The sequence below is a fragment of the Odontomachus brunneus genome, unplaced genomic scaffold (genome assembly GCF_010583005.1).
Source record: "Odontomachus brunneus isolate Ranch 3 - 2012 unplaced genomic scaffold, Obru_v1 Obru_scaffold_042, whole genome shotgun sequence".
Taxonomy (NCBI): Eukaryota; Metazoa; Arthropoda; class Insecta; order Hymenoptera; family Formicidae; genus Odontomachus; species Odontomachus brunneus.
This window is the reverse complement of record NW_022639492.1, coordinates 157471-178864: the sequence shown is the minus strand read 5'-3', so window position 1 is coordinate 178864 and position 21394 is coordinate 157471. Positions and strand designations below refer to the sequence as shown.

At 37.6% G+C, this 21394-nt stretch overlaps 1 protein-coding gene across 15 annotated transcripts in view; it reads left to right on the top strand.

Moving 5' to 3' along the window:
• Positions 1 to 21394, top strand: part of LOC116844569 (kazrin) — a 315333-nt gene that overhangs the window by 279412 nt on the left and 14527 nt on the right. For 14 of the 15 annotated variants that reach the window (XM_032816274.1, XM_032816273.1, XM_032816276.1 and 11 more), the window contains 6 exons: positions 2713 to 2802; positions 5838 to 6054; positions 12045 to 12312; positions 14228 to 14575; positions 14741 to 14864; positions 16079 to 16223. In XM_032816274.1, coding sequence (XP_032672165.1) covers positions 2713 to 2802; positions 5838 to 6054; positions 12045 to 12312; positions 14228 to 14575; positions 14741 to 14864; positions 16079 to 16223 — 1192 coding nt within the window. The remainder of the gene's footprint in view (positions 1 to 2712; positions 2803 to 5837; positions 6055 to 12044; positions 12313 to 14227; positions 14576 to 14740; positions 14865 to 16078; positions 16224 to 21394) is intronic. The other variant, XM_032816269.1, reaches the window with a different exon arrangement.

Sequence of the window (21394 nt, the reverse complement as noted above, 5' to 3'; positions counted from 1 at the left end):
GAGAGAGAGAGAGAGAGAGAGAGAGAGAGAGAGAGAGAGAGAGAGAGACAGCGTTATGGTGCATCCGTCTAAGTATACCAGCTTGAAAAATAGTCCGCGTCGGGCGTAGGTCCGTCCGTCCGCCAGTCGCGAATGTTAATCGAACGTAGGTGGTAGTATAATCGAGCACGCTTCCTTCATGTATTATTCAGCCAATCGCCGTGCCGTTGCATCAAAACGGTTTGATCGATTGGGGCTTCCCGGCAAACATTTGCGGTCAATAGGGAGCGCGGCTTTGCAGCCCGGCGGCATTCTATACTTGGCGCGATTTTCGCACGGACACGTACGAAAGACGCGGTCTCTTTGAGCGCGATTAATTGACGTTTCATTGAGTTAAACATTTACATTATCGAGTTAAACATTTACATGCGATATATCGGTCGCGCTTTCTGTCCGTGCTTTCAGCTCTCCCGGCGAAAGCGAGACGGAGGGAATTATGCATATTTCTATTTAATTACATGTATACGTGTATGCGATAGACGCGAGTACGATACGTGCGTGACTGATCAGCAAAATTCCCACAATCTCAGAACAGAACGAGTTCCCGGAATGCTCGGCAATAATACCGCGTGTGCTGACGGATTAAAAGTTAATTAGTCAATTGAACGATATTCTCCCCCAGAGAGAAGCGTGAGGCTGTCAATTAAAACTTTCCCTATTAGCCAGATAGTAATTCGTGCTAATAGTCGCGCGTCCGCGATCCCGCGTGACAAAAACTCGAGTCACTTTGTACTTTTCGTCGCGTCGCATCACTCGTCTTCCGCCTCGTTCCTTCCGACCCGCCAGCCTAACGAGGATCCGCGTTATTCCAGTGGCGCGAAACCAAGTGAGAAAGGGATGCGGCATAAAGAACACAAAGTTATGAACGACTGAGATCTTTGAGGAACAGTGAAGGGGAGAAAGAGAGAGAGAGAGAGAGAGAGAGAGGGAGGGAGAGAGGGAGAGAGAGAGAAAGACAGAGAAAAATGTTTATTACACCTTAGGGCTTTCCCTCTAAGGACGAGAAATAAATATGTACATAAGGTTGGTAGGATTATTACAGAGAAATTATATACAATAAATACTAAAGAGAGGAAGAAATTTTTGAAGTAGTAATTTATAAAATGACATGAGGGAAAGTGACATTAATAATTATAAGCAATAAGCTGGAGATGCAACGGATAAAAAAATGAAGTAGAACTGACGTGATACTCTCCTAAATTTTTTGTAGTGGAATATCACTCAAAACGAAATTTGGTAATCTTTTCAATCAAAGCGATAGGGAATCAAAACATTCGCGAGAGTGAATGTTTCACTCAAGCTTGAAGTGGATTCTGACTCCATATTAATGAATGTTTCAATCAATTGGAATAAATATGTTCTTGTAACAGAGTGGAATACATCAGATTCTCTTTTTAATTTCGAGTAAAAAGCTCTTCACTCGACGATTCAAAACGAAGAATTCACTCTATATGAGTGAAAAGTCACTATATGAGTAAAACGAAGAATTCACTCAATGAAAAGTCACTCGAATTCGAATGACTTAATGACACTTGACGAATGACACTTTACTTTTCAAGTAAAATTTCATCCCAAAAGTTTACAGAGTCATTTCTCTAAATTTCTTGGTGTGGAATCGTTTAAAACGAGTAAAAAATAATAATGTTTTCACTCGAAACGATTGTGAAGATACTGACTTGAAATCGTAAGAGTGGGTGCTTCGTACAATTTTAAAAATGAATTTTGATCTCATGCAATCGAATATTTCAATCAATAGATTGAACATATTTATATAATATATAAATTAGAGTGAATATATTACTGTAAAAATGAGGTACATTATATTTAGTTTTCAATTTCGACATTTTCACTCGACCATTCAAAATGGAGAATTAATTTTATATAATCGAAAGATTACTTGAGAATTCGAATGACTCCGTAGTCACTCTACTTTACAAATGAAATCTCATTCCAAGAAATATGGAGAGTACATTCTAAATTTCTTGGACTGAAATTTCTCTCAAAACGAGTGAAAAATAACAGTGTTTTCACTTAAAGCGATTGTGAAAATACTATTCGAAATCGTAAAAGTAGATGTTCCATTCAAGCTTACAGTGAATTCTAATGTTTTAATGTTAATTTCCAATCGAATGTTTCAATCAATTAAAGTGAATATGTTCTTGTAACAATGAAGTACATCAAACTCAATCTTCAATCCCGAGTGAATATTTGTACTAGACGATTCAGAGCGAAGGATTCACTCGACATAAGTGAAAAATATCACTCGGATTCGAGTGATTTTCTGAAACACCACTTTCCCACTTTTCCAATTGAGATTTCACTCCAAGAAGTTTAAAGAGTACAGTGAAGGTTTTGGAAATAAGTTTTCTGTGATCACTGGCGCATTCTCATTGAAGTGCGGACAAGAGATGTTCATATAAATCCCTAAGAACGAGACGAAGGGAAGCAGAATTGCGCGAATAAGAGGTGGAATAGAGTTGCAAAGGGGAGCATTGTGATAGAAAAATGAGCGCTTGAAAGTCATAAAGGGAGACAAGCTCGTTCTTGACAGCTCCGACAGAACGGGGGCGAGAGGTCCATCAGGGGCCCCGGACGACGTTCCTCTACCCCACACCTGTACTCCGTTTCTCCCGTCTTCGCTGAAATTGATGTCCCGTGTATATTTCCGCGCAGGCACGCCGACAATTACGGTCGAGGGCAGCGGTCTCGACATGGACAGCATCTCCGTGGTATCCTCCGTAGCACCACCCCACATATACCAATGTAAGTGTCCAAGTGCATACATCACTGATCGTCGTCACCTCCTTTGTCACTCTCGCTCTCCATCCTCCCCTCGTCGTCGCCATCGTCGTGTCCATCGGCACCTCTGCTGCTTCTTTCTCTTTCTCTCTCTTTTTCTCTCTCTCTGTTTCTCTCTGTTTCTCTCTGTGTGTTGCTCTTTTCCTCTCAGCCCTACCTGTTTTCTCTGCGCCGCGAGCGATCGCGGGGTGGTCGGTCGGTCGAGACGCAGAGGCAAGATCGACGATCTCGCGATCGCTGGTCGGTGAACAATTACATCGCGTTGGAGTATTTTTACGGTCGGTCGCCCGTCGATACACTCCTCTCTCTCTCCGTCTCTCGTTCATGCGGATCTCCGGAGCTCTCCTGAGCCTCGACAGCCGACGAAAAATCGGGCGACGCGATCGCTATCTCACTCTGGTTACCCTGTAGTCGTCTATCTCTTCTTATGTGTGCGCGCGCGCGCGATTGTGTGTTGTGTGCGAGAGTGCTCCTTAATATGGTGAACGGTGCTCCCGAAAGGGACCACCGAGGGCACTCGCCGAATAAATCATCGTTTTTCTCGCCGTGTAGAAGTCTAAGCGATGCCAACGGGCGCTCCCCAAGGATGTGTCCCCGATACAAATCCTGCCTGGCCCGATGCATGTGCATGCACATACCGTAAACCTGACGGATGACAAGAACGAGCTGTGCCCACGAAAGGGCTTTTTTTGCACGCGAGCAGGATCGCCGCACGAAGCGCTGTGTGTTCTTTATGTGACTTGCATCGATTACCTCTCTCTCCGCTGTGTCATTAAGCAGGATGATGTCCCGACTTTGCCGGCGCGCAAAACAGTCCCCCGCGTCCGAAGTGTAAGAGATGGTGGCAGCCGCGAAGCCCCGCACGCGAGAGAGAGACGTCGGGAGAGACGAAGCGAAAAACACGCTCGCGTAACTAACAGCTTGTCGATGGCCCCGTTTAACTTTGATTACGCACCACCGCGTGCCTCCGTACATCTAATTACTAGTATAAATTAATACCGGCTGCATAATTTGCACTTGCACGTGTTTCATTTAACACGGCGACTGCAAAAGAACATCCTCGCGTAAGGAGAGAAAAACAGTATAAAACAGGAAAAAGTAGAACATCTAATTATTGACATCCCCTTAATCATTAATATTTTAGAAAAAATGGGCTTTTCTTGGCGTTAAACACGGAGAAAATGTTGCAGTAAAAGTCACGATAAAATTATATTTAAAATTATATTTTATACATACAATGCTTCTTTTGTAAAGCACTACATATTGACATTATAGTATAAATTATTATGTACCATGAGAAAAGAAATATCTGAAAAATAAAGAAAATATTCATTTGTGAATACTAATAACACATATTTACTTAGATATGAATTCTTTTGCTGAAATAAAATACACAACTGCTTTCATTAAAAGCAAAGATAATATTTCAGGAAAATACATATTTTCTCATTTGAAAGAAATTTTCTCCCCCAAGATAAAAAATACGTATATTATTAAAACATAAAAATGATATTGATACCTATAAATATTTTTTTTTTAGGTTTTTTATCTCAATGCATTTTTTTTAGGTTTTTTATCTCAATAAATTTGACGATTTGCCTGATATACGATATAAAAGCATTCAATTACTTACAATAATTTTGCAGTAAAAAGTCAAATGTGCGTGACAGTTTTATACAAATATATAGTAATTTTAGTTATAATTTCTGTATGGTCCACTATAAAAAATATCTTTTTGTAATTTTTACTCCGTACAGATAAATATCATTCTACTGTAAGACAAAACGAGATTACTTGGTTTCCTTTAAGTAATGACTATTTTCAACAAAGAATATTTTCTTGATAAAAATATTTTCTTAAAATATAATTATTATAAATTTTAAAGAAGTTTATTATCATATAATCAAAAAGAGAATTAATTTTCTTTACAAGCATATTATATATAAAATTTTATCGAAAAGAAAAACTTGGTTCAACTGTATATGTTAAGCAAACCGGATTTTTAATTTTATTTTATCTTCTTGGTTAAAGTGTTAAACTTCTATTAGGATTCAGAATATATTTTGCATAAATTATACTTCTTATAAATATAGTTATCACAAGTTTTAAAGAAGCTCATTATCATGTACTCAAGAGGAAAATTTATTCACTTTACAAGTATATTATAAAACTTTATCAAAAAGGGAAAGTTAGGGTTCAACAATATGTAGTAAGCAAACCAAATTTTCGGTTTAACTTTATATCCTTGGCTGAAATGCTAAACTTACTAGGATTTAGAATGTATTTTTTATAAATTCAGTGCTTATGATGAATCTATGATAGACTTGCCGATATGCAAACTCATAAAATATTTGAAATAAATAACATTTACTTGAATACACTATTTCTGTGTGAACAATATTTCTTCTGCGTGTAGTTAAGCTTCTTGCGTGCACTTTATGATTTTCCGCGAGAGATTCAAAGCTTTCCAGTAAAAACTGTCAACAACCAGTCGCAAGAGAAATTAAGTATTTCCAGAGCGCCAACGGTTAAGGAAGATCAATGATTGGCTGTCAATAATTGGCTGTTTTGCGCTACTTCGCTCGTTCTCGCGTGACGATGTGACATCACGCTAGGATATTTTCACAATCGAGGACTCGCCGAGGCTCTTCGCACTCGACGAGCCCTCGAAGCCTCTCCGTGCGCGCAGCCGACTCGAAAATACTCAACTCGTATTTACGCGATAATTGCCGAGTAATTTATTCGCTCACTCATTTACGCGATACAATCGTTGAGTGGACTAGCGGCTCTTATCGGCTCCGTTTCGAGCTTTCGAGAGCCGGGCTTTCATCGTCGCATTCTCTCTCCGCCCATTACATTTCCGCGACGAACCTATTTCCGTCATCGACCCTGCCCTACCCCCTCACACCCCTCGTCCCGCGCGCGGGAGCGCTACGGAAAATTGACGGTACATGATGCGACACGGTGTGCTCAGCCGAGCGTGCTTTTTCCGCTTTCAGCTGCGACCACACCGAAGGATTGCAGCCCCACGTTGTCGCCTCTGAACGCCTTCTCGAGGTCCATGGACAACTCGTCGCTATCGCGATCGGTCGAGCAGCTATCCAGCCCGCTGGAATCCGAGCCGCGGCGAAACAAGCAGCCTCCACCTGTCGTCGCACCTGCCGCGCACTCGCGATCGTCCGCCACTCGCGGCGGCACATGGGGATCCATTTCAAGGTAAGGAGGTCGGCCGCGATGCTGGTTGCCTTTCATCGTTCGGCCTTTCACGTACGTTCGTTCAGGGCACCATATACACTGAGAAGAAAGTGTTTGGCATTCGTAACTACAATCGCATAGTGAAAGAATTGTAGCCGGGCGAACCACTTTTGTATAGTGTATGTTACACTGAGGGAAGAGATATCTAAAAACTGTACTGAGAAAAATTATCCGATAGAAAATTAACAAACGGATATTTCCGATCAAATTTCGGTCAATTTTTATTCCGATCAGGAGGTTCGATTAAACGGATACTTCCGATCATAATAGCATTTTATCAGATAAACCGATAAAAAAATTATGAATTCGATACTTTTTATCGGATATTTCCTGGTCGGATACAAAATTCATCGATATTTTTCGGAAATATCTATTGTTAATTTTTTATCTGATAATTTCTTTCAGTGAGAGAAATTATAAAAATGTTTTTAATTAAAAAACATGTTTTTAATTATATAAATTTAAAAAAATTCTAGAAAAAAAGAACAAAGAAATATATATAAATAGGCGAATCGAGAATCGTTGACGAGATCGTCGGTATTTCATTGATCGAGCAATTATTTTTTGCATTTGCGCTACACGTGTCCTACTGATGATACTAATTACGTATTAATTAAGTGAAACGCATCGATTATGCGGCTCGTTGGGCAAACACTTAATCGCAATTATCGCCGGCGCAGCAGCGGGTGGTACATTTTACATGTTAACGAAATTGAATCGTTTCATTGTCGCGTGTAATTTATGCGTCCGCGACACTGAGCCGCGGATAATAGTCGCGGATAATAATAATAGGTTTGGCGGCAATGGCGGCGGCGGCGTAAAAAGCTTCGAGAGATCCGTGACAAGTTTCCGTGCGCGCTATATGGAGGTGAGGAAGTCGTAATATTGGGTGAATGCGAAAGTTTTGATGGATTTTGTGATAGAAAAATGGAACCAAGTAATTTGATTAAAAACGATCTAATTTCATTCCACCAAATAAACCCTATCGTTTTCTATCACACTGAGAGAAATTATTCAATAAGAAATTAACAAACGGATATTTCCAATCAAAATACCGATGAATTTTTTAAATTCTATCCGATAAGAAATATCAGTTCATAATTTTTTGGTCGATTTATCTGATGAAATGCCATTATGATCGGAAGTATCGGATTAAATTTAATCGGATATCCTGATAGGGTATAAAAATTTATCGATACTTTGACCAGAAATATCCGTTTTTTAATTTGTAACCGAATAATTTCTCTCAGTGTATCTTTTGCCAACGTTCTAGCAGCATTCGTATGCCCCTGACATAAAAGGTGGTCGGCTTTTCGTCTAAGAATGAAGAAACGTAATTTTGCAGGTCGTGAAAAGCAGCGAATTTTCTATCGTTCAAACTATTTTGTAACAACCAAAACAAGTGATAATCTGATGGAGCAATGTTAGAATAATACGGCGAGTATAATAGAATATTTCAACTTAGCTTCCTGAATTTTCGTTGCGTTTTTATTGAAGTATAAAGTCTAGCGTTGTCATGATGAAAGACAACGCCTTTCCGTTTGGTCAAATCAGAGGTTTCTCTTCAATTACTGCCTTCACAATGTCCATTTGTTGATAATACTTATCGAAATTGATCAATTCGAGCAGCTCACAAAAAGACCACGTCTTTGCAACCCTACTATACAGACGACATAATCTTCCGAGGATGCAAACCAACTTTTGGCATAGGCTGACCGCGTTCACTGTTCTATCTGCAAATCCATTTTTGTTCCACATTGTCGTATTGGATCTATTTTTTGTTTCCTGTCACTAATCCACCCAGAAACGATTGTCAGTCAACCAAGCAAGAAGGTTATAGAGGTTTGGTTCATTTTATTCTTCTCTGTTAGATTATGTGACACATCGAGCTTTAAATTATAGTTTCTTTAAAAGCCAAAATGCAGTCGATTTATTTAGCCTCTCAGCAATCTTTTATGTCAAAACTCGTAAATTGATGTCCACTAAATTGCGCACAATGTCGTCATCGATACCGGAAGGCCGGTCGGAACATGACTGATCTTTGAGGTTCACGCAAAATCACGCTGTTTAAATTTTGCAAATTATCTTTTCAAACACTTCACAAATATTTTTCATGGTATTCGAAATGGCTGTTCTTTTCCGAAACTCGTACATCATAATAGCACGCAAATGAACTCTATCATTAATTATTCCCAATTTTACTTCTCAGAACAACACTAAACTGACCAATCAAAAACCAAATCAGACCAATTCCTGCTTATAATTACAACTAAAAGTATGATCTTTCCAACAGCATATAATACATCTACATATTAGCAAGCATATACTGCCGATAAAACTGGATCGATATCTTTGAGAAGGCCGTCAAAACTTTTGCACTCACCCAATATTACGCCTCTCTCTCGTCAATTCATTCACGCGACGATAAACGCGACGGCGTTATAAGCGCGCACTCCGGCTCCGGTTGTCCATTGATTTTTCAATCTCGTATGTTCGCATGCGGCACACAGCTGCTACACGTTTTTGTACTCTATGACAGCTTTTAGTATTACAGGAGACGCGCGGGGGACGATCGCCACGCGAGTCTTTGCCGTCTAACAATGTACAAACGTGCGAAATGAGTTTGTAACACGATCAACGAGAAATTGCAATTGTATACGACGGTGCATTATCGCGTGCAACAACGGCGGCGTACGATGTGTACACGGAAAGAATTTTATAGCAAAAATTACTGTAGGATTTTGTAACAGATCGACATTCTGCAGTAATTCACTATTCTTTCATTTTATACGAGCTGTTCATATATTTTAGAAAATGAAATGTGCTGTTAAAACATTTGCTACCCCGCATAGAAATTTCTCAATATTTTCCCAAACACAGGTTACGTTTCAATCCAAATGCTCAACTGTGTTGCAAAATAAATTATCCCACTACAATGCCAATTGAGAATTCCATTCTTGTTCCGATCATAGATTCTCTGTCTAGTATTGAAAAAAAATATTCAAAAAAGCTTTTTTAAGTGTTTTTACATCAGTTTTATTAATGCAGTAAAGACAATACAAATGTTTTCTCTGGCTTACATTGTTCCATAGTAAAACGCAAAATAATATATTTTCATTTTATGTGTAATACATTTGTATACTGAGGATAATTTAACGATTTCATGCATGTATAAATCAGGAGAATTTGTCGGATATTTTTATATGTTTTTTACTTTCTTAACTCGAACGTCTCCTATTATAATTTCTTTATAATGATATAGTGTTTTCGCAAACACTTTGAGTATTTATTCTTTACAAACATGTGTATATATATATATATATATATATATATATATATATATATATATATATACTTATAACGAATAAACACTCAAAGTATTTCATATATTTTGTTCAATTTTAGTTTAAAATGTAAACCAGAGAAATTTAGGGAAACAATCTGTCCGGGTTTCCTACTTAGATTCGCATGTTTAAAACATTACACTTTTAACCAGAACCTGCATAATTTCCCATCTAGAATTTATAATAATTGTGGGAAATCGGGTTGAATTCCAATTATATCCCTAAGTATTTTCTACGCGGGATGTTTTTAGCGAAGTTTATTATATCTCTCTTAACAAGATAGACTTTACTGACAGTCTTCCTGAACTATCAAAACATAATACAATTGAAAACATAGCACAATTGAGAAGAATTGATACGAAAAAGAATTATATTCCCTCCATGTAAATTCACGACGACTAACGGGAGAATGAAAAAGTCGCGCGCAGAGCGGGATTTCGTGAATGATCGCGAGACTTCTCCGTTTTCGGGAGATGGGTGCTGAAACCATAATCGATTTTTCAATCACATCCCCTCAGACGCCATGCAACCGGTATATCGGCAAGAGGCTTTCATCCCTCAGCCGTGATTTATTCTAAATGATGGATGGTGCCAAGCGAGTCTTTGGCTATAGAACAGGGCAACGGGTAGAAATCTCATAAGCCTCCATTATGCCGCCAAGCCGTTAACACGACAAGGCACGAAACGCATTAAGTGTACCGCAGTGGGATCTAGTTTCTCGTTTTTGGTAGCGTCGTTGGACTCGGGATTTGACGACTGCACGAAGGTCTCGCGACAACAAACATTCGTTTGCCGCTTATACGAACGGAGTTTTATGATCAAATTATTTATTATAGAATTTTGTAACTGAGAAATATGCCAACCTTCTGCACTAATTTATTATCCTTTCATTTTTCAAATGTACTATTTTATATTTTAGGAACTGTGAGATGCATATTAGATTTGGTTTCGCGAAAACCTAAAATATTAAACTGTAAGATGTACTATTAAAAATTCTACTGTCTTTAGCACAATTGTTACATTAATAATATTACATAATTGTTACATTAGTAATATTATGTTTACTACGTTAGCAAGAGATTTTTACTGATAGCTTAGTGCAAAATATAAATTTTGATAATAGTCTATTCCTACACACAGAGAAAATACAATGCAAATAGCAACAAAATTTTTGTAATCTAACAGGATTATAACTGAAATTACTGTATATTTGTTTAAAACTGTGCATGTTTGAATTTTTATTACAAAATTATATAATTATTTGAGTGCTTTTTTATATCATGTATTAGGTAAATCATCAGATTTACTATTTTTATAATAATTTATTTCAATATACAGAGAAGAAAATCCAGCTTTACATAAAACATTTAGAAAAACATTAAAGAAAGCAATTAAATTCTAACGTAATTTTTACTATAATAGTAATTTCTCAATCCATGTTGTCGTATAAGCACTTTAATTGTTAATTCTCTTTAATAGAACATCGAGAGTCTTGATGCTTCTATTTTTATTAGAGTAGTAGACCAAAATTATAGAGGGTGATTCAAAATAACTCCCTGTCCTTAAAATAATATATTTTTAGACGAATTCTAAGATATTTTTTTCTTTGGGAAAATGTTATCCGAAGCTTAATTTTTGAATTATAAAAAGATGAATAGTTTGTTTATTACGGGTCGGATTTAGGAATTAGGCAGGGGCAACACAACTCACCGTCAGACTCAAGCACTTATGTGGGATGCTTGGTAATCAATACATGTGATAGCGCTTATACATATTAATTCTATAACTTTCGTTAATAAGATCGTGCGTAACAGGAAGTAATTTTGTTTTAAGTTAGTAGAGTACGATTATAACGTATGATTATAAAAGATTACGATCGTAGAGATTATGATCATATGATTATAATGTAACAGAAAATTGTCCTCCTATATATTCTATGTATCTCATATAAATGAAAAAATATACGTAGAGAGAATATGTATTATATATTTTTTTTAATATATAAATTCTTTTCAGTTTTATAACATTTCTATACTGAAAGAATTATTCGATAAAAAATTAACAAATGAATATTTCCAATTAAAATACTGACAAATTCTGATCAGGAAACATCCGATGAGAAACATCGATTTATAATGTTTTGATCGATTTATTTGATGAAATGTTATTATGATCAGAAGTATCCAATAAAATTTAATCGGATATTCTGATCGGAATTTGATCAGAAATATCCATTTGTTAATTTTTTACTGGATAATTTTTCTCAATAGTGCAGGAGTAGAAGCTATCCGAAAGGTCTATCTTGCTAAGAAACAGTAAATTTTACTAAAAACAGTAAATTTTTTAACAGCGCATTTTAGTTTTTAAAATATAAATAGCACACACACACACATAAAATAAAAATACAATCAATTACTACAGAATGTCGACTTAACCCTCGGTTAGAAAATTCAATAATAATTTTTACTATAAAATTCTCTTCGTGTATAAATTTTACAATAGAGCCCAGTGACTTTAAAAGCCAATTTGTAAAGATTCATTACCCGACTCCCCGATCATTATTCCATAGATATATACGATATGAATCACTGTTCTCCCTTTTGACAGGGTGTTCGCTCGCTCGCGACACCGGAAGACGGCAAACAGTTCCGGTGGCGGGAGCGGCGGCAACGAGGGATCGGACGGCTTTGATCCATATCGATCGTGGTCGCCACTCACTGAGGAGGGTTATGCCGAGAAACTTCGTTTGCTGCGAGAAGCGGCCTCCGTGCCTATGGAACGATGGCGAGCCCCTACCGTTTTAGCATGGTTAGAGGTGGCTCTCGGGATGCCGCAGTATGGACCGCGATGTGCTGAGAACGTCAAGTCGGGCAAGGTAATGGAACGGGAGAGAAAGAAGGGGAGATAAAGAGAGAGAAAGAGAGGGAGAAGGGAAGAGAGTGCGGTCTCTTCACTTGTTTCATCAACAAGCCTTTGAGACCGTTTAATCCGTAGACGCGAATGCGAAGTGTTCACAACACCCTCGGTCGTTGCGACCCAGTAGCCGAGATCGATCTCGAGTTAAATCGCCGACGAATCTTTCGAGCGTGAACTAAACGGGAACTTGAAGCAGCCGACAGTGTTTAACTATTGCTCGAAATATAATCGATACCGAGTATTTTGTCTGTGATTATTGACACACAGTATAGAAAATTTTTTGGGATTTAATTAGGATCCATTCTGACTTTCCAAAAGAATGTTCAGCTCTGATTGAAGAATCTGATTCGAATTAAAAGTGTTTCAAAATGCGACTTTCAGTGGAAGACCTACACAGATTCTATTTTCTTTAACGAAAGTTTTCTAATGAGAGTTTTTCCTTTTCTTGATTTCTATCTTGATTTCTATGTTGAACAATATATCTGAAACGCTTTAAATATTTACACACACTTAACAAGTTCAAATATTTAAAGAGGATAAATATCTAAAACTCTTCCAAGTATTTTGTTTAACCTTTTTCTGAAAAAAAAATTATAAATGTCTTAAGTAAAACAATATATATTATATTTTTACTCTTCAAATATAAAACTTTAACATCGTTATACATTTACGTGTATTCAATTATTTATAATTAACGATCGATAAATTATAAAAATAACCGTATATCGTAACCAACAGCCTATATTTTGAACAGAATAGACCTTATATTTCTATAAATTATAATTATGAAAGTACTAAGTAATTATTATTTTGTTAATTTCTCTTCTTTTCCTTTTATTTTTTCTACGCAATTTTTTTTTCTTTTAGGTTACCCACTTAAAACCGCAACTTCAATTATTTGAGAAATCGAAATAGATCTCAATTAGATCTCAGAACATTTTTTATGCGTGATAAATATTGGGATAAGAATGGGATTTTCAATTAGTATCGCAACAGGGAAGACCGGATTTAAATGGCCCTGGGGATATGTTGTTTATATGATTTCTTTTAGTATTTACCTTGACAGGAATAGTAGATATATATACAAAACACATAGTTCTGTTAGAACTTATTATCTTTAAATTTCATTTTTTCCCAAATTTTATTATATAAAATCAGAATAATATTAACAGTTAAAAGTAGGAAAAACTGATTTAATAGTAAATTTAAAGTAAATTTTCAAGACGCTAGAAATTTTGTATCAATATTCTCCATTATGAATGAATAAAATTAAATGACATGTTACTAATTAAAATAAAGTTTCTTGTAAGTGCATGATATACTGTTTTAGATAATAAAAGCAATTTTCATTTATAAAATGATTAAAATTGAATATATTGACGGAGGAGCTAAAGTTGGCCCATAATTAAAGACCGACAGAGGGCTTATCTCTCATGGAAACTCCGGAACTACTAACATATATATATATATATATATATTTTTTTTTTTATATAGTCTTTTTATCCAATGGACAACTAAACCCTCTCAGGGCAAGTTAGCCACGTTGCTACTTGTTTGTATTTTAGTTATTATCTAAATATTGTATTAAATCTATTTGATTAAATAAAATATAGGTTAGTAGGATCGTAGCAGGCATTAACACGTAGAAGAGGGTTGCCTCTATCATGTTTGCACAGTTAGTCACGACAATTAGTTGTTTGAGAAGTTGTAACTTCGAAATTCTGAAATATGGGACATCTAACTCCGGTCCCCTCTGTCCCTATTTGGAGTAAGTTGGATGATCTGGTCGGAATCTGTGCTATACTTGGGAATGTTTGGGAAGTTTCTATACGGGATGTTATGTCTCGCCGTTTGTTCGTAACGTCCACTTGCAGGTTCTGCTTGAACTGAGCGATGCCGAGCTGGAGGCCGGTTTAGGCGTGACTCATCCCCTTCATCGGAAGAAACTGCGTCTGGCTATCGAGGAGCATCGGCACCCGAGTCACGTCCGGTATCCCTGCATCGCCCAACTCGGACACACCTGGGTGAGCTCCGAGTGGTTGCCGGACTTGGGTCTGGCCCAGTACTCGGAGAGCTTCGCCACCAATATGGTAGACGCGCGTATGTTGGACCATCTGAGTAAGAAAGAGCTGGAGAAGCTGCTCGGGGTGACCAGAAAGTTTCACCAGGCCAGCATCGTTCACGGTATTCATTTGCTGCGGATGTTGAACTACGATCGACAGGTGAGCGAGCTCGCGTTATCGGAAGACCATTACGAGCGCGAGGGCAAAGCCTCCCATGCCGAGATCGCTTTTCACGTATCACTTCCCCGTGACGACTAATTAAACAACGTAATTGCGGCCGACGAGTAGTGACCGTTCTAAAGAGACCTCGTGCTTCTGTGACAGGCGCTTGCTGTCAGGAGACACCAATGCGAGCAGGTCGACACGGATCCTTTGGTCTGGACGAATCAGAGGTTCATTCGGTGGGCGAGAAATATCGATCTCACGGAATACGCCGAGAATTTGAAAGGTGACCCACGCACGTCAGATTTCTCGCATCGCGCCGAGCTTCCTTTTACCCCTCGTTTTTATACGACGGATTTTCTCTCGACGAGAACCTTTTCGCTACGAAGGCCGTGTTATACTGTATTAGATCCGTCCTGCACTGTGGTAGCTGTTTATATATGAAAGCCATATATATCCGTCTTCGAAAAAAGACGACATATGCGCAAATGCTGAATAAATAAAGAATTGGATTCCCAACTGATATCGTAATATATAACTAATTTTGGGATACATTTGAACATTCTGACCGGAATCTGTGCTGTATTTGGAAAAATCTTGAGGAACATCTATGCGGGTCGATTATAATATGAAATGAGAGAAGTGACAGAGTTATGAGACATCCAACGTCACAACTATCACGGAAGATTCAAAAGAGAAATATGAGTATATGTATTATACTCGTATCCGATAAGGATATAACGAAAGTCCAATATCTACTTGTGTATTATCACTTCGACTTCTATAACCGATTACCACGCAAGCTTGTAAGCAATAACTCATAATTGTGAGGCGCTTTTAACTTCGTCAAGTTTAATCTACAATGTGCTCTTTGCTTTCTGTTTCTTGTTTTCTCTCTTTTTCTAACTTAAACCTGATCTACAATATGCTCTTTGCTTTCTGCTTCTTTCTCTTTATCTCTTTCTGACTCAAATTTTAAGCTTTAAACCAGAAAAAGACAGAAGACAAAAAACGCAAAGAGCATATTGTAGATCAGGCTTTAAGGCTTAAGTTTGATCTACAATATGCTCTTTGCGTTCTGTTTCTTGTCTTCTGTCTTTTTCTGACTTAAAGCTTAAGGTTCGAGTCAAAAAGAGATTAAGAAAAAGAAACAGGAAGCAAATAACAAATTGTAGATCAAGCTTCAAGGTTTGAGTCAAAAAGAGATAAAGAAACAGGAAGAAAAAGACACATTGTAGATGAAGTTTTAGAAGAAATGAACCATTTAGCGGCCGATTGAACACTATGGACACTGTCACTTCCTAGCGCGCCACATAGCGAAAAGGTTAAAAACACATAAAACTCACACAACCTTTTTATAATAATTCTTATAATAAAAACTCCCACAAAGCGACCTTTAACCTTCACCTGAAGTTGCTTTTCGAATTCGTCTTCCTTCTCCTTCGAGACGTCAATCGCGATCTCGGACAAAGGAACACGTTCTGTTTTTTTCTGCCGCAGACTCGGGTGTGCACGGTGCTCTGGTTGTGTTGGAGCCGTCGTTCACCGGCGACACCATGGCGACCGCTTTGGGCATACCGCCAGCCAAGCACATGATCCGGCGGCACCTCACCGCCGAATTAGAAGCGCTCGTTCTGCCAGCAAGGTACTCAGTCTACTGTCATCCAGAGGCGACACTGGACAACGCTCACTAATCGACACGACGTCGTTGCTCTCGTTGCCAGCGAGACCGACGTCCGGAACAATATCCGAACTCGCGTCCGCGAACTCGCGTTCCGCCTCGAAGGAGCCTCTTCGGAGCGTCTCGAGGATTTACCGATTCTTACGAGGCTTTGAGAATTATATTTCGTGGAGCCTCCTCGCCTTTGTTAACTCACTTTCACCGCGCTTCGTATATCGATGAAGAGCGGCCTGACTAGAAAGTTATTTCATGGTCTTGATCAGTTTGATCCCAATAAGTTAATTGATTTGGTTATGAAGTGATGTTATCAAGCATGGCAATAAGCATGCAGTGTAGCAATCGGGACTTATTATATATCTAATAGATCTAAAATGACTGCGCGATTTACAGGATGTATCTTTTTTAATAAGCATATCTAGATTATTTCTCTTTATTGCTATTTTCTTTGTAAGAATTTTGAAAAACAGAATACAAAATATCTAATCTTTGTATTTGGTCTGAGTTAATCCTTTAATTGGCAGACTCAAGAAAATTTAAAAGAGAGAGAGAGAGAGAGAGAGAGAGAGAGAGAGAGAGAGAGAGGAAACACATTTTTATCATCTAATGACAAAAATCGAAATTGAGTCATTGACGAACAGGTAATCGGATGTCACTCCAGAGTAACAGTGCCAAATAAATGGGTTCTACGTCTATCGTTCTTACATATAACTCATGAGAAATCGATTTTGCTTGAAAGCAATATTACTAAATAAAAGGTTAAAAGAGTACAATAGTTTAAATGAATCAAAAGGATTTTGATATTTTATTTCGAAATTTTCCTGAGCATTCCATTTAAGGGATTGATAAATCACTCTGTACAAACCAAACAACTGATTGGGATCAACCTAATGACGTGATAAATTTTTTAACGGGGAATACGTACGCTCCTTAAACCAATGTTTGAAATTACTTGCACTTTTAAAGCTACATTTTTTAAGTCTACGCTTACTTTCTTTTTATCTCTCCCACTCGCGCGGCGAGTTTTGCAGCTGACTGTCGCGGCGCTTAGTCTCAGGATTGTCAACCTCACAAGACTTGTGGAACTCTCTAATTTTGTAAAAGTTTTTATTGAAACTAGTGTTTTATATTGTTGTAATAATAATAATATAAATGTTGGTAGCGTAGATAAAAGACAAAAATATTATATAGAAGTAACATACATAGAAGAATTTCACAAGTTAGAGAGAGTTCCGCAGGCCTTATGAAGTTGACGGCTGAGCGCAGCGATTGTCCATCGCACGCTCGACTGCCGAGCGGGGCAGATAAGGGGAAAGAAGCAGGTGTAGTTCTCGAAAATTGCCTCGAAGACGCAAGTAATTCCGAGCACTGCTCTAAACAGCTCACATCGAGTCACGCGAACAGAACAAACGTAGCTTCTTCCAACTTCGTAAAGAAGATTCGCCGCGAGAAGTCCATGAAACCAAGGAATGTATCCGGTGAAAAACACATGGCGCGCCGCTTATGGGGAAAATTACCACACGTTCCCCTCGCGTCCCTCAACAGAAATATTCACGCGAACGTGATTCACTGCCTTCCGTCTCGTTGCGCGTCGATCAGAAGGCTGCGCATTATAAGAAGAAAAAAGGACGACGCTCGATCCTTGGACAATTTCGATAAATTCAAGACAATAAAGCGGAATCGAGCCTACACTCGTCGCGCGAGAGGCGCTCTTTCGAGGCTCCGCTTCGAGACGGGAACACGACAGCGAGTTGGGGACGGGTGAAGAGACGATAGAAGGAGATGAGATTGTTACGGTCGTTATACTCCTCATCCTCCAGTCGGCTCGATCGCCGTGTATCATCGCATACGATGCCCATGCGTTCTCGATATGAGCGCCGCGTTAACGAACGAAATAGGCAAGTGCGAGTTGTGAGGCAACGAATAATGACGACACGGTTACACGCCGGGTAAAGTAAAAGTACCAGTGCCTGGACACTATATATAATAACACTGGTACCTAACTCTGGGTATTCTTATTATTTTGATTTTTAATTATGAATATTTAAACTTTCAATATAGAACATATATACATATATTGTGAATATGCAAGGTTTGACGATTATAGTATATACTGAAAAAAGAATTTCCTAACAGATACTAAGAAAACAATGTTGTAAAAGAGCCAAAATTTACCTATATGAAACGTATGAAACGCATAAAACTGGTCTACCTTTATACTTTTGGCCTGCTGAACTCGAATATAAAACTTAAAATAGTCCAAATCCCGGGGAACTTTGTGAAAATACAGTTTTTTACAGAAAAACCTCGCTTTCCAGTAAATAATTTTTGATGAACGATTGACAATTGTGAACTAAAGAAGTTTCTTTTACTGATTTTTTTTTTATATTTTCGTGAACTTGACAGATATTTCTTGATCACTTGACATATAATCGCAGCTCTTACCAACGCAACTAAAACCTATTCCTTTTTTGCACCCTTAAAAAGTTCACATACAATCTTAAACATTTTAAAAGCTATTTTTTGTAATGAAAATGTTGTTTATGTTATATCATGAATAATGATATGAGCATATCATTAGCTAGCCGCTAGCTCTGCACATGAACGTTACTCTCGATTGTACACTATCTCCTTTACACTACGATTCACGGAACTGTAAGAATAGGTCAAATGATCAAGAATTATTTGTTAAATTAAAATATATCAATAAAAGTCAATAAAATCAATAACAACTTTTCTTTTATTCACAATTATTAATCGTTCATTAAAAAGTATTTGATGAAAAACGAGGCTTTTCGTAGAAAAACTAAATTTTCACAAAGTTCTCCGAAATTTGGACAATTTTAAGCTTCATATTCGAGTTCAGCAGGCCCAAAAATATAAAAATAACCCGATTTCATGCATTTCCCTCACGGGAAAATTTTGGCCATATCACAACATTGATCTTTTTTCAATTGTTGCTAAATTATTCAGTCAAATAATGCGGACGAAACATAAATAGAACATCATTTAGTTATATAAAGCAAATGTATAGTTCTTAGAGCTAAAATTTAGTTGCTTGAACTGTACATTTAGATCATCAAATTAAATTCTGGAAGTTTTTTAATACCAAATCTCTTGATAACAGAAAATAAGATATTTGGTAAATACTAAAATTTGTATTTGCGACGAACATTGTTTTAGGTAATTTTTTAATTTTATTTAAAAAATTTGATCTTGCATACAATTTAAACTATTTTAAGATATCTATATTTAACTTAAATAATTTTAACCTAAATTCTGTAACTAAATACATTTGATAATAATTACTAGACTTTTTTCAGTATATAAAACTCTCATATACACGTAGATTAAATCAAACTGGACGAAAAATTTCTCTACTATTTTGCAAATAATTACATAAAATTTTGAGTTATTAATTAGACAAGATTGGTGAATAATTATACGGAATATATTTAAAAGAAAGAATTTTAATTACAACATGATGTTTCCTATAATCCCATATTCTAAGCGAAAACTTATCGAAAGAATATTTCTCTTCTAATGAAGTGAGCTGTTAATTTAAAATCTACTAGATATTATTCTAACTTTTTTCCTCTTGAATCAAGAGGAATACGATTACTTGAAGCAAAATACCGTCTGCGCGACAATATGAGAGGCACGACAAGCAGTGTGTATCGTTGCGCTCTGTCGTGTACGACAGGCTGAAGCCACCCGAAAGTTAGATGCCAGTCATTAGTGTCCAAACATATTGGTGCTTTTACTTCGCGTCCACCACAGTCTACGTGGCCAAAGATAAGTCCCCGAGTAACGCCGCAGGTCACAATCGATCGCGACCGCGAAGTAGAGACATTCGCTAGAACATCGTCAATTATTTGTTTACAAGGGTGCTTTCGCGAGCGCGAGCTAACGGTCGGGAGTGTTTGTGACGCTTTCCGTTTCCTCCCGACCACGAGAAGAGCCTCTTGTCCGCGAAGCTTTCGCGTCCTATCGGAAAAATTCACCGGCGGGTCCCCTCGTCGGCGACACGCGCTCCACGCTTTTCTCGCGAGCGATCGATAATCGCGTTTCGCGCCGTAAAATAACGTTAACTCGGAGAGGAAGAAAGAGAGAGAGAGAGAGAGAGAGAGAGTGAGAGAGTTGTTACTGTATAGTCGCAATTGGTAATCGATAGGCAGCTACTTTTCCAGAATTTCTACGAGTAAAGTTAGGGTAGCCGTGTAAGGATCGTATCCGTGAACTTCCGCAAAAAGCTTTCGTAATCGACAGAATTTTACGTATCGCTAAGGGATTGAGAGAGGGAGAAAGAGAGAGAGAGAGAGAGAGAGAGAGAGAGAGGGAAAGAAAGAAATAGAGAGAATGTTGTAAATATTGCGATCAGGGCTCGGACGCGAAGGGAGTACAATTTTCATCTGGACTTTATCGCGTTCTTCTGCAACGCGATTAATGCGAACGCGACGTGTCAAATGAATCACTCCGCGACGAGAAATGAAGATCACGAGGCCGACGTTCGCCTTCAATTTCTACGATTCCATATAATAATAGCATTCCTCGACGTTAAAACGAACACCAAGCGTGACACGGCCTCGATACTATCTTTGTCGCGTATATCGAGTACACTAAGCTTCGATAGAGTTTTGACATTTATTAGGGCGAAACTCATTAGTCTTAATCGTTCTCGTCATATCTGGATATTACAGAATATGATATAATATGTTAAAATAGAGGAGACCGGGTCTAATTGGGATCTAAGGAATATGTTGGCCATGTGCCTTGTTTTTGTAATTATCGTGAGTGAAATGATGGAAATGGAATTGCAAAATTTTCACTTTAGAATATATGTACTTTTGCCCGAACTAAAATCGCAATTCATTAAAATCGCAATATTACAGTTAAAAAAGTAGAAAAAAAAACTGGTAAAGAGCTGCCGAGTACATTTTTGAGTCGCTATTTCGTGTTATTAGTTAGAATGAAGCTTCCTGAAAGTTTGTATGGTGTAATGATTTCAGATAATAATATTAAATTTTATTTATAAAAGTATTGTAATAGCATAATCGAGTATAATCAATGGACGAAGTAAAGCTGCATGAGAAAAAAGAATGATAGTGTCAGAAAATAGTAAAATATGGTATTTTTAT